This window comes from Aquarana catesbeiana, linkage group LG01 (assembly GCF_042186555.1).
Source record: "Aquarana catesbeiana isolate 2022-GZ linkage group LG01, ASM4218655v1, whole genome shotgun sequence".
NCBI lineage: Eukaryota > Metazoa > Chordata > Amphibia > Anura > Ranidae > Aquarana > Aquarana catesbeiana.
Genome location: NC_133324.1, coordinates 546,881,195 through 546,894,729, shown reverse-complemented (window position 1 = coordinate 546,894,729; position 13,535 = coordinate 546,881,195). Strand labels below are relative to the sequence as shown.

Genomic DNA, 13,535 nt, shown 5'->3' with positions numbered 1-13,535 from the left:
TTACTGTGACTCCACTAGGAAATTGCCCCTCACTGTGTAAATCTGTAACATTGCTGTGACACCAGGACAAAAATAAACAAAGCCAACAGGAGTCAGCAGGTCAGAAAGTTACACAAAGCAATAAAAACCTAACCAAGGTTCTAACCCTTCCTCCACTGTTCCCATTAGAAAGACTCTCCATCCCTTTTTCTTCCTTTGACTTATTTTCAATGGAAAGGGAAATTATGCCGCATACACACGAGCATAATTTCCATCTGAAAAATCTTGGATGGTTTTTCCGATGGAATTCCGCTCAAGCTTGGCTTGCATATACATGGTCACACAAAAGTTCGCTGAACTTTCGACCGTCAAGAACGCGGTGGCGTACAACACTACGACGAGCCGTGAAAATGAAGTTCAATGCTTCTGAGCATGCATCAAATTGTTTCCGAGCATGCATAGGAATTTTGCACGTCGGAATTGGTACAGAACTTTTTCTGACCGAAAAATTGAGAACATGCTCTCAATCTTTTGCTGGCTGGAATTCCGCCAGCAAAAGTCCGATGGAGCATACACACGGTCGCATTTTCGGACCAAAAGCTCTCATCGGACTTTTGCTGGTGGAATTTCCACTCGTGTGTATGGGGCATTAGAGAAAATCTCCTCAATGGGGATGCAGACAGCAAAGAAAAATTCAGAGATTCTAAGAAGAATTGGCTGGAGTCAAGCTTTAACTGGCAACTGAAAAACACTACTATGACAGGAATGTTCAACTTTGCCTCTTGTTCACTAACTAATTATGCTAATATTTTGCTAGTTTTGTCTACCTGATCAAAGATTCTTTGGTTTTGGTACGGTTGGTACTTCCTAATCAAAATGTATGACTTAATACCAGTTTCAAAATGGTAGGCTGCCATACTAGAGAGGGGTGTTGAAAATAATCGTTGAATTGATGCATCGTGATTCAGCCTTAAACTATTCTGCATCAATGCAGAGAAAGGCTGAATCACCATTGCACCGATGACGTCATCCTGTGAGCCAATCAGCGTTCGGGCTATCACAGGATCCAGTCTAGGAGGCGGGACTCTTGCTACAGCACCGGCTGAAGGAGGAGGACTGGCACGCTGGGATATACAGGTCAAAGCTCCGTGACACAGCTGGAGATGCCCGCTGTGTATGATCCATTCAGGCACTGGTGAGTCTGCATTGATGGGCACAGTGAGGCTGATTGATGGGCACAGTGCTCTGCATTGATGGTCACAGTGAGGCTTATTGGGCACAGTGAGGCTGATTAGGCACAGTCAGACTGATTAATGGGCACAGTAAGACTGATTGATGGGCACAGTGACTCTGCATTGATGGGCACAGTGAGGCTGATTAATGGGTACAGAGACTCTGCATTGATTGGCACAGTGAGGTGTATTGATGATGGGCATAGTGAGGCTGATTATTCGGCACAGTGAAGCTGATTGATGGGCACAGTGAGGCTGAATTCATGGGCACAGTGAGGCTTATTGATGGGCACAGTGACTGCATTGATGGGCACAGTGAGGTTGATTAATGGGCAGAGTGAGGCTGATTGATGGACACAATGAGGTTGATTGATGAGGCAAAGTGAGGCTGATTGATAAGCACTGTGAGGCTGACAAATGGGCACAGTGAGGCTAATTGATAATGGGCACCGTGACTCTGCATTGATGGGCACAGTGAGGCTAACTGATGGGCACAGTCAGGCTGATTGATGGGCACAGTGACTGTGCATTGATGGGCACAGTGAGGCTGATTGTTTATGGGTGCAGTGACTCTGAATTGATGGGAACAGTGACTCTGCATTGATGGGCACAGTGACTCTGCATTGATCTGCACAGTGAGGCTGCATTTGATGGGCACAGTGAGGCTGCATTTGATGGGCACAGTGAGGCTGCACTTGATGGGCATAGTAAGGCTGCATTTATTGACGGGCACAGTGAGGCTGCATTTGATGGGCACTTGTGAGGCTGCATTTCATGGGCACAGCCTCATTTGATGTGCACAGTGAGGCTGCATTTGATGGGCACTGGTGAGGCTGCAATTGATGGGCACAGTGAGGCTGCATTTGATGGGCACAGCCTCATCTGATGTGCACAGAGAGGCTGCATTTTATGGGCACTGGTGAGGCTGATGGATTTTTGATGAAAACCATGGGCAGTAATCATGATGCATCGTGATGCATCACGGAATCAAATTGAATTGTTAACATGATAATCATAATCAAATCTAATCATGAGATCAGTGAATATGCGAAGGTCTAATACTAGATATGCTTGATCTGATTGTTTGTAAATATTTTGGGCCTCTGCCCATCTAGCCTTTTCTTCTACCTGTAGTAGAATTGTTTCTATCTGCTTTAATTATGGCATTGCAGAAATGCCTTTGTGGTGCTCCAAATCTGAGAACAATATTTTGTCAGCTGTTGATTTGCATTGATGTAGGTAACTGCTGGAATTTGAACATATGGATACATTTTCTGGGCACTTGTAGAGATTGTCCAAAACTAACAATAAAATATACTGTTAAAAGTAAAAACACACTTGCAGTTTTTTACCTAATGGAAGTTCAAACCGAGTGTCAAGTAAGATGCGATGGAAGGTGGGGTCTTTGGTTCCACAGATCTCATTATCTGTCATTATAACTTGAGAGTCAAGGGTCAACCATTCACCTGGGCCTTCCTGTCATGGAGAAAAAAATGACCAAAAATCTGGTTTATGAAAATGAAAAAGAAAGTTGAGAGAATGAAGGCATACAGTATTTGTCCATTTGCATTTATACTCTGTGTTTATTAGTGAAAAATACAAAAATAATATATCTGTATACATATATACACGTACAGAATCAGTAATATATCTGTACAGTATACATATACCTACAGTGGATATAAAAAGTCTACACACCCCTGTTTTAAATGTCAGGTGTCTGTGATATAAAAAAAAAATGAGGCAAAGATAAATAATTTCAGAACCTTTCAAAACTGAAATCTTTTAGGGGAGGGAGGTAAAAAAAAAAAAAAAAAAGCAGTTGCATAAGTGCGCACACCCCCCTATAACTGGGGATGTAACTGTATTCCGAATTAAGCAATCACATTCAAATTCATGTTAAATAGGAGTCAGTACATACCTGCAATAATTTAAAATGCCTCTAATCAACCCCAAATAAAGTTCTGCTGTTCTAGTAGGTCTTTCCTGACATTTTCTTAGTCACATCTCAGCAAAAGCCATGGTCCACAGAGATCTTCCAAAGCATCAGAGGGATCTCATTGTTAAAAGGTATCAGTCAGAAAAAAAAGGTACAAAAGAATTTCCAAGGCATTAGATATACCATGGAACTAGTGAAGACAGTCATCATCAAGTGGAGAAAATATGGCACAACAGTGACACTATCAAGAACTGGACGTCCCTCCAAAATTGATGAAAAGACCAGGAGAAAACTGGTCAGGGAGGCTGCCAAGAGGCCTACAGCAACATTAAAGGAGCTGCAGGAATATCTGCAATGTATTTGCTGTGTGGTATATGTGACAATAATCTCCGGTATTCTTCATATGTCTGGGCTATAGGGTAGAGTGGCAAGACGGAAGCCTTTTCTTAAGAAGAAAAACATCCAAGCCCAGCTAAATTTTGCAAAAACACAGCTGAAGTCTCCCAAAAGCATGTGGGAAAATGTGTTTTGGTCTGATGAAACCAAGGTTGAAATTTTTGGCCATAATTCCAAAAGATGTTTGGCACAAAAACAACACTGCACATCACCAAAAGAACACCATACCCACAGTGAAGTATGGTGGTGGCAGCATCATGCTTCGGGGCAATTATGAACAGTTCCAAATACCAGTCAATAATCACACAAAACCTTCAGGCTTCTGTTAGAAAGCTGAACATGACAACGACCCAAAGCATACATCCAAATCAACAAAGCAATGTCTTCAACAGAATAAGATTCAAGTTTTGGAATGGCCCAGCCAGAGCCCAGACCTGATTCCCATCAAAAATCTGTGGGGTGATCTGAAGAGGGCTGTGCACAGGAGATGCCCTTGCAGTCTGACAGATTTGGAGTGTTTTTGCAAAGAAAAGTGGGCAAATATTGGCAAGTCAAGATGTGCCATGCTGACAGACTCATACCTAAAAAGGCTGAGTGCTGTAACAAAATCAAAAGGTCCTTTAACAAAAGTATTAGTTTAAGGGTGTGCACACTTATGCAACCATATTATTTTATTTTTTTATTTTTACTACCGTCCACTTAAAAGATTTCAGTTTGTTGTTCAATTGAGTTTTACAGTTTATAGGTCACATTAAGGTAAAAAAAGTTCTGAAATTATTTATCTTTGTCTCATTTTTTTACATAACAGAAACCAAACATTTTAATAGGGGTGTGTAGACTTTTTATATCCACTGTATATACAGTATCTCACAAAAGTGAGTACATCCCTCACATTTTTGTAAATATTTTATTATATCTTTTCATGTGACAACACTGAAGAAATGACACTTTGGAAAATGTGTTTTAATGTAATAACTGCATTATTAATTGCATTGTTTCATCAAACTGCATATTAAAGTGAAAGGCTTAAAAAACACACACAAAACCAAGTATAAATTAAAACAGTAAACAATACTCAGTTTTGTCTTCAGATGCTGTAGATATAGCCCCTTTATGAAAGTTCTTCAATGAAGCTGCCAGAGTGTGGCTCATTAGAGAATATCTAGTCGGGCTCCTGTGTGCTGACTCATACCGCACAGAAAGAGCTCACCCCAGTGATGAATGTCCATTGACACCAATAAAATTGAAATGCAATCTTTGTGGCATTGAGGGTTAAACTTGCTAAATCCAATTATCCACAAAAGCTCTAAACTTTGTAACTCCTGACATTTCTGGAAATAGCTGAATCACGGGTTGTGAAAAGAAATCCAACAAAAGCACATTAGACTACTGCATGAAATCTGCTTGTGTATAAAGAAAGTTGAGCTCACAGGATAAAAAGAAAATCAACAGACATGCACTCAAATAGTGCATGAAATCCACTTTAATAAAACACATGGCACTTACTTTATGGTTTTGTGTATATGGGATTGTAGTTTTTTATTTTTATTTTTTGGTTGAACTTGATGGACTTGTGTCTTTTTTCAACCTAACTATGTAACTATGTTTTGAAAATCAACTGCGACAAGATTAGAAGTGTCTGTGATGACTGTGAAAAGGAATCCAAGCTCATGCTGGTGCCCAGCTATCTATAGCTGGCCACATGGGAAGCAGACATATATGTATCTGTGTAGAGTGGAGCCACCTGCAATCACCTGGTGGGATCCAGTGAGCATCCCACTTTTACTATGCATACATAGAAAAAAAACTTCATTTGTTTTGGTTACAGTGGGAAAGGGTTAAACACTTTGTCAAATTTTTTTTTAGCTATGTCCTATTTGGGAGATTTTCCTTAATTCGTGGCCCCATTATGCATCTGGAAGTGAGAGAAAATAACCAGAAAGTGAAGACACTTCCTCACTAAGGCTGGGTTCACACTATTGTGAATTAGATGCGGCTTCCCCGCATCCAATTTGCATGTCAGGAGATTGTGACTGACACTCTATGGAGCTGGTTCACACATCTCTGGAGTGGCTCCCGAGCTAATTCCACAGGAGTCCTGTGCATCTTCTGGTCCGTTTCAGGTCCGAATCCAGACAAAAATTCAGACGAAATTAGACCTAAAATGGTAAACAGGGATGCACCGGACTCCTGCTGTGAGCCCAGCCTTAGACATCTGTCACTAGCACAGGTATCCCAATTAGAAGATTTACCCTCACCTCTTGCTCTAGTAACAACTGTAATATTTAGGATTTCCCATTACTTTCTGTCTCAATTACAATGGTCAGAAGAACAGCAGCAAGGATGGGAAGTGTTATCATAATGGGGGATTTTAATTATCCAGACATAGACTGGGTGGAGGGAAGCACACATTCATCTAAGGCTCGCCATTTCCTAAGTGTCTTGCAGGACAATTTTATGGGTCAGATGGTAGACGCACCAACTAGAAATAAAGCGTTACTGAATCTACTAATTACCAACAATACAGACCTGATCACGGATGTGGAAATATGGGGCAATTAAGGTAACAGCGATCACAGGTCAATTGGCTTCAGTATAAATCACACAAATAGGAAACATAAGGGGAATACAAAGACACTAAATTTCAAAAGAGCCAACTTCCCTAAACTACGAATCTTGCTAGAAGGCATAAATTGGGATAAAATCTTAGGAACAAAAAACACGGATGAGAGATGGGTTTGCTTTAAGAGCATATTAAATAAGAGCATTAGCTAATGTATCCCATTGGGTAATAAATTTAAAAGAGCAAACAAAAGTCCTGGATGGGTTAACTCCAATGTAAAAATGCATATAAAAGCAAAGGAGAAGGCCTTCAAAAAAAATACAAGGTTCAGGGATCATCAGCATTCAGACTTTATAAAGAATGCAACAAGAAATGTAAGGGTGCAATAAGGACGGCTAAGACAGAACATGAAAGACACATAGCGGAGGAGAGCAAAAAAAATCCCAAGAAATTCTTTAAGTATGTAAACTGTAAAAAAGGGAGGACAGACCATATTGGCCCCATAAAGAATGAGGAAGGACAACTGGTTACAAAGGATGGGGAGATGGCGAAGATATTGAATTTATTCTTCTCCTCAGTCTTCACAAGCGAATCGGGGGGCTTCAGTAACCAAAACTGCACTGTTAATCCTCATGACACATCACAGGAAGCACCTCCATGGTTAACAGAGGACAGAATTAAAATTAGACTTGGGAAACTTAACATTAATAAATCACTGGGACCAGATGGCTTGCACCCGAGAGTACTTAGTCAAATAATTGCCAGACCATTGTCCCTAATTTTTACTGACAGTCTACTGACTGGAAACTGGTACCAGGTAATTGGAGAAAAGCCAATGTAGCACCAATATTTAAAAAGGGCCCAAAATACATACCTGGGAATTACAGACAAGTTAGCCTAACATCAATAGTATGTAAACTCTTGAAGGGGATGATAAGGGACTATATACAAGATTTTAGTAATGAGAGCGGTATCATTAGCAGTAATCAGCATGGATTCATGAAGAATCGTTCTTGCCAAACCAATCTATTAACCTTCTATGAGGAGGTGAGTTGCCATCTAGATAAAGGAAGGCCTGTAGACGTGGTGTACCTGGATTTTGCAAAAGCATTTGACACAGTTCCCCATAAACGTTTACTGTACAAAATAAGATCCGTTAGCATGGACCATAGGGTGAGTACATGGATTGAAAACTGGCTACAAGGGTGTCAGAGGGTGGTGATAAATGGGAAGTACTCGGAATGGTCAGGGGTGGGTAGTGGGGTCCCCCAGGGTTCTGTGCTGGGACCAATTCTGTTTAATTTGTTCATAACTGACCTGGAGGATGGGGTAAACAGTTCAATCTCTGTATTTGCGGACAATACTAAGCTAAGCAGGGCAATGACTTCTCCGCAGGATGTGGAAACCTTGCAAAAAGATCTGAACAAATTAATGGGGTGGGTGACTACATGGAAAATGAGGTTCAATGTAGAAAAATTTAAAATAATACATTTGGGTGGCAAAAATATGAATAAAATCTATACACTGGGGGGGAGAACCTCTGGAGGAATCCAGGATGGAAAAAGACCTGGGGGTCCTAGTAGATGATAGGCTCAGAAATGGCATGCAATGCCAAGCTGCTGCTAACAAAGCAAACAGAATATTGGCATGCATTAAAAAGGGGATCAACTCCAGAGATAAAACGATAATTCTCCCGCTCTACAAGACTCTGGTCCGGCCGCACCTAAAGTAAGCTGTCCAGTTCTGGGCACCAGTCCTCAGGAAAGATGTACTGGAAATGGAGCGAGTACAAAGAAGAGCAATAAAGCTAATAAAGGGTCTGGAGGATATTAGTTATGAGGAAAGGTTGTGAGCACTGAACTTATTCTCTCTGGAGAAGAGATGCTTAACAGGGGACATGATTTCAATTTACAAATACTGTACTGGTAACCCCACAATAGAGATAAAACTTTTTCGCGGAAGGGAGTTTAACAAGACTCGTGGCCACTCATTAAAATTAGAAGAAAAGAGGTTTAACCTTAAACTACATAGAGGGTTCTTTACTGTAAGAGCAGCAAGGATGTGGAATTCCCTTCCACAGGTGGTGATCTCAGCGGGGGGCATCAATAGTTTCAAGAAACTATTAGATAAGCACCTGAACGACCACAACATACAGGGATATACAAGATAATACTGACATATAATCACATACATAGGTTGGACTTGATGGACTTGTGTCTGTTTTCGACCTCACCTACTATGTAACTATGTAACAAATAGAGGAGGTAAAAAAAACTTGACAAAGGTTCTAACTTACTTTGCAGCTTAAGGGTTAGTCATTGGGTGCAAACATGTCTAAATGAGGCCTAAATTACAGAGGGGGGCCGAGACTTCCTTTATAAAAAAAAATATATATATATATATATATATATATATATATATATATATATATATATATATAAAATTTTAAAATAAATGTTATTATTTAATGAATTAAAGATGTGTGGTTGTCAGGATATGGAACAGTTGAGCCTGACTTCAAAGGAAAATAAAGGGATGGGGTCCTCTGGCAGATGTTTTACATTTCAACTTCTCATATTATTTTACTATTACGAGATACAAGTCGTTGGGACAAGGGAAAAGTTAAACAAATTTTGGAAAGTACCAGACAACAGGCCCAACCCCATCGTGTTGGAGTGAAATTAATGACCAGCATCAATTTATCTCAGTAAAAACATGAGAGAGAAGCTCACTACCCCGCTTGTCCCTGTTTGGGTCAAGGGGCGAATCAGACACTACGCAATCTCGAAGAGGGTAAAACTGCAAGTTTTACACAGAATTTTGAGATTGGTTGAATTAAAGACAGGTGTGGCCCTGGATGGGAATTCAGCCAGAATGACATAGCAGAGTGTAAACAAAATTGGCAACGAGTAGATGACCATTCTTCCTTATGAGTCTTGCACCGAGTGTAGTAATGAAGTCAACTCCTAACCAGTGGGTTTTTTCCGTGTCCTGAATCCTGTCATATAATTTAATTGCTATGTTCAGGGGTCCCAAACTTGAAGTGCCCAAGGCCCAAGGTCTAAATCCAGCACTGCTAAAAGTAAGATCCCAAAGGAATTGCACTAGATGATGGGGTGTCACTCAGGGGGTCAATATTGATTCACATGTATTGTTTGAAGCTTTTTTTTTTTAATGTTGTCTTAGATTCTAAATTTAGATCTAAAATATAAAAGATAGATGTATATAATATTTTAACATTGAAATATGCTGTTTATGAGTTACGAATTATTCTATACAGTGATCGCCTTTTCCTTTAAATGCTTATCATGTGTTGCATATAGCACCCTATAGCACCCTATAGCACCCAAACTGTTGGTTTGAATCTTTAAATGCCAGCAACTCTGAAGATGTCCCCAAATGCTAGTGAACTATCTGTTCTGGCTATCTGTTTCCCATGCTTCAGGGTATATAAGCGAGCTCTCAAACTTCATTTTCTTCAACTAGATAGACAGAGGTAAGAAACCCACTAAAATACAGCTTTCTTCAGTTTCCGTTAGCTGTTTCTCCAATCACTGCATAGTAGCAACAGTTATCATTAAACCATGTAAGCTGCTTTCACTTTGTATGCAAATGGTAAGAAAAGACATCCCTATTGTCACCGAAATCAACTTTGAAATCGTGCGACTTCACTTGAAATCGCACGATTTAAAAGCCGCAGGTCAGTGCGACTTCACGTGTGAGGATCGTTTGTCCGATATTCTCATCGTGTGTATGAAGCAGAAACGCTGAGCTTAAAATATGCCTCTAAATGTCCTATTGTACATGGACACATAAGAAAACATTGAGCTGCTTCTACAGGCAGGAAAAAAAGGGAGTTCTACTCTGTGCTAAATAGGTATATTAAGTATACCTCATAAAGTAGCCAATGAGTTTACTTATATTTACAGCAGGGTGGAGTTGATTTAAATCACTAATAAAAAGGCTTGATTTAAATCAACTCAATTTAAATCATAATTTTTAAAGAGCAACTGTCATCTCTGGCCCGCAGCAGCTCTCCCTCTGACCTGCTGTTGACTCACCGACAGTCCCATTCACTTTAATAGGACAGGTGGTGATGCGGCAGTGACACAACAAGGTGTGGTATGTGGCGGCAGCAGGTGAGTGGATGCCCGCTAACAGGCGCTGCCATGATGGATCTGAAATGACAGGTGCTCTTTAAATGTAAGGACTTGCTGGTAGTTGGAATCTTGAATTTTATTTTTACTGCTTGCCCTTCCTCCTCACACTTAGAGCCTGGTACAGATGCATTTCTCTTCAAACAATCATACACTTTGTAGTGTACATAAATTTGCAAAAAAATGGGATAAAGGAATATTCCTGAACTTTGTTTTATCTCATGGTTACTGTGACATTGTGTGAATGCTTCAATGCAGTGCATGTTATCTCAGCTTGCAGAGCTTGGATTCATTGAATGAGTTTACCAAAAATGTAAATATTGCAGAATATACAGCCTTATGCTATATAACTAAGCTCCATTTCATGCTGAATAAACTAAATTATTAATGTATCTTAAATAGAAGCCTATCTTTACTCCAAAAGCATTTTATCAAGCTAAATTTGATAAAAATCCAAAAATTCCAATTTAAATTAAAAAAATCATATTTAAATTAAAAAAATCAAATTTTTTCAAATTAAAAAAAAAAACATCGATTTTTATCCACCCTGATTTACGGTACTGAAAATTAAAAGAACTTTAATCAATTCTAGTGCAAGGGTATACCAAGTGGTCCCTGTAGGACTTCAAGCTACCCTTAGGGGTTTACCTGATATAACCTAGCAAAAAAAGTTTTTTTTTTGTTTTACAAATGTATTTCCCAGTTAACTTACCAATTTAAAGATGACCATACACTGTGCAAATTGCCTCTGGTTCCTGTTGAATCAGTCGAAATTTGATTAGTGTGTGGCCCTGTCGCCACCCTCCCACCCAACATCCTTCAAAGCCAGGTGGAAAAATTGTCAACCAAACAGCAGCTACATCAGTCAGATGCAGCTAGTCTTTGCGCATTTTGACCAACTTTTTTCTAATATTTAAGGTCTATCATGCTTACCTCATTGGACTGTCGAATGGTTCCTAATGGAATCCATACAGTCCCTAGCATTGTGTCCCAAATGAGTCCTTTATTCCAGACTTCCACCGTCAATCCTAAATCCAGTCTGTTAATCTCACTGCAAAAAAACAGAACGTAACTTTACTTTATGATGTCTGACACAACTGATGATCAGGTTAGGAATTGCTGCTCTTTACTCACAACATAAAGTCTTGCTCCCAACAGGGCAAGTTGCCCCTGACTGCAATAGTTGTGCTCTTCACATTTTGTACTTTTAAGGTTACATAAGCATTAAACTTTTCTGTCAAAAAAAGAAACACACAATTATTTCAGCAATCCCATTATAAAAGTGGCAAAGTCAAATTATGTACACCAGGGGTATACAAGTTGTATGGGTACTACATGCCCTACCTGCCATCATATACTCTGCACTCATCTCCCTGTACATCCTACCTGCCGTCATACACTCCACACTCCTCTGCCTGTACATCCTACCTGCCGTCATATACCACGCACTCATCTCCCTGTACATCCTACCTGCCATCATATACTCTGCACTTGTCTCCCTGTACATCCTACCTGCCGTCATACACTCCACGCTCCTCTGCCTGTACACCCTACCTGCCATCATATACTCTGAACTCCTCTACCTGTACATCCTACCTGCCGTCATACACTCCACACTCCTCTGCCTGTACATCCTACCTGCCATCATATACTCCACATTCCTCTCCCTGTACATCCTACCTGTCGTCATATACTCTGCACCTGTCTCCCTGTGCATCCTACCTGCCGTCATATACTCTGCACTTCTCTCCCTGTACATCCTACCTGCCGTCATACACTCCACACTCCTCTGCCTGTACATCCTACTTGCCATCATATACTCCACATTCCAGCCTAATAGCCAGCCTTTAAGCCTAATCCACATTCTCTCTTTTTTTTTTTTTATTGAATTCTTTAGTTTTACTCCCTCAAGTGCATTTAATGACATTCAGGTGGCATTATAAATTCATAATCACCTTAATTATAACAAGAATATGTACCAGGTGAATGGGTCAGCTGGTGAACAGATGTTGAATGTCACAAGTACAGTAAACTGTGAATAAAGAGAACTTGTGAACAGACCAATATTTTCAACAATCTTCCCATGAGAATATATGCGCATTGAATTTTTAAAAATTTTTAAATGCCTCCCTTGTGTACACATCCAAAAGGTCTGAGGCTGCTGCTGGCAGACTCAAAGTAGTCCCTCAAGTGACGCTCTATAATACTGCCCTTCTCCCCAGCAGCTGCATGAAAGGTTATGTAGTGAGGGGAGAGATGGAGGAGCTGGGCAAGGACTGACAGTAATTACACACTCCTAAAAGAGGAAAGGGCTATATATGGCAGGAAGGATGGGGATCTGTGGTAATTCTAGGAAACTGGATCTTCCCTCCAGTAGTGAAATTGCCTAGTTGAAAAGCAAATTGCAAAGGAATACAAAATTAGTAATGGAAAGGCAGGATGCTGAAAATCAGCATTTTTAATTACCATGGGGTTGATTTACTAAAGGAGGACTTTGAAACCTGGATAGATCAAACATCTCAAGCATTAGAGGAATAGAACATCCCAGAAGCCCAAAAGAACCAGAGAATCAGCGAGAATATGAGGGGACCAGAAGAAGTGCTAGCTTAACTATGTAACAGGACTGTGTAGCCTTAGACTACATTGAGGCACTGTATTTTGTGTTGAGGAGAGTAGAGAAACTTTCAGATCTGAAACATACCCAGATCCCACCAACATAGATGGGAGAAACTCTCTGACTACAACTCTACCCAAGTGGACAAGATGCTGCACCAGATCAGCCAAAAGAAAGGGATAGATCCACAGAATCCTGAAGCTGCTGACAGGGTCTGGCTGGACCAAATTATACAAGAAGCCCACCCAAATCATCCTATTATTCTCAAGTTTCTTCAGAAAGGAGAACTACAGAACTACTTGCACCTACCCAGAGTTGGTGACGGTAATAAGAAGCTCTGCTGAAGGAGAAATATTGAGATTCCAACGCCAAGCCAATAGAGGCACCCAAGAAAGAGAAGGTCCTCATGTGCCTACTCAGATGGGAGACTACGTCTCAGAGGATAATAATGAGTCAGACGCTGAGCCGTCTAAAAAGGCTACATCCCAAGCACCATCCGATCCAAAAACGCCAAATCTGCTGGCCCAGAAGGTGCAGGCGCGGCTCAAGATTCATACAATAATATGATGGAAACCCAAGTGAACCTACAGAAATCTCTCTATGATGTGAAACAGGCAGTGGTTGCTTTGACTTCAGGAAGAAAGGCGCCAGAAGA

General features: G+C 40.4%; 1 protein-coding gene across 14 annotated transcripts in view; it reads right to left on the bottom strand.

The window, feature by feature from the left end:
* The window catches only part of UNC13A (unc-13 homolog A), a 359,756-nt gene that overhangs the window by 265,179 nt on the left and 81,042 nt on the right, over positions 1–13,535 (bottom strand). For all 14 annotated transcript variants that reach the window (XM_073595327.1, XM_073595322.1, XM_073595338.1 and 11 more), the window contains exons 3-5: positions 11,401–11,500; positions 11,200–11,317; positions 2,564–2,687 (exon numbers count right to left, since the gene is read on the bottom strand). In XM_073595327.1, coding sequence (XP_073451428.1) covers positions 2,564–2,687; positions 11,200–11,317; positions 11,401–11,500 — 342 coding nt within the window. The remainder of the gene's footprint in view (positions 1–2,563; positions 2,688–11,199; positions 11,318–11,400; positions 11,501–13,535) is intronic.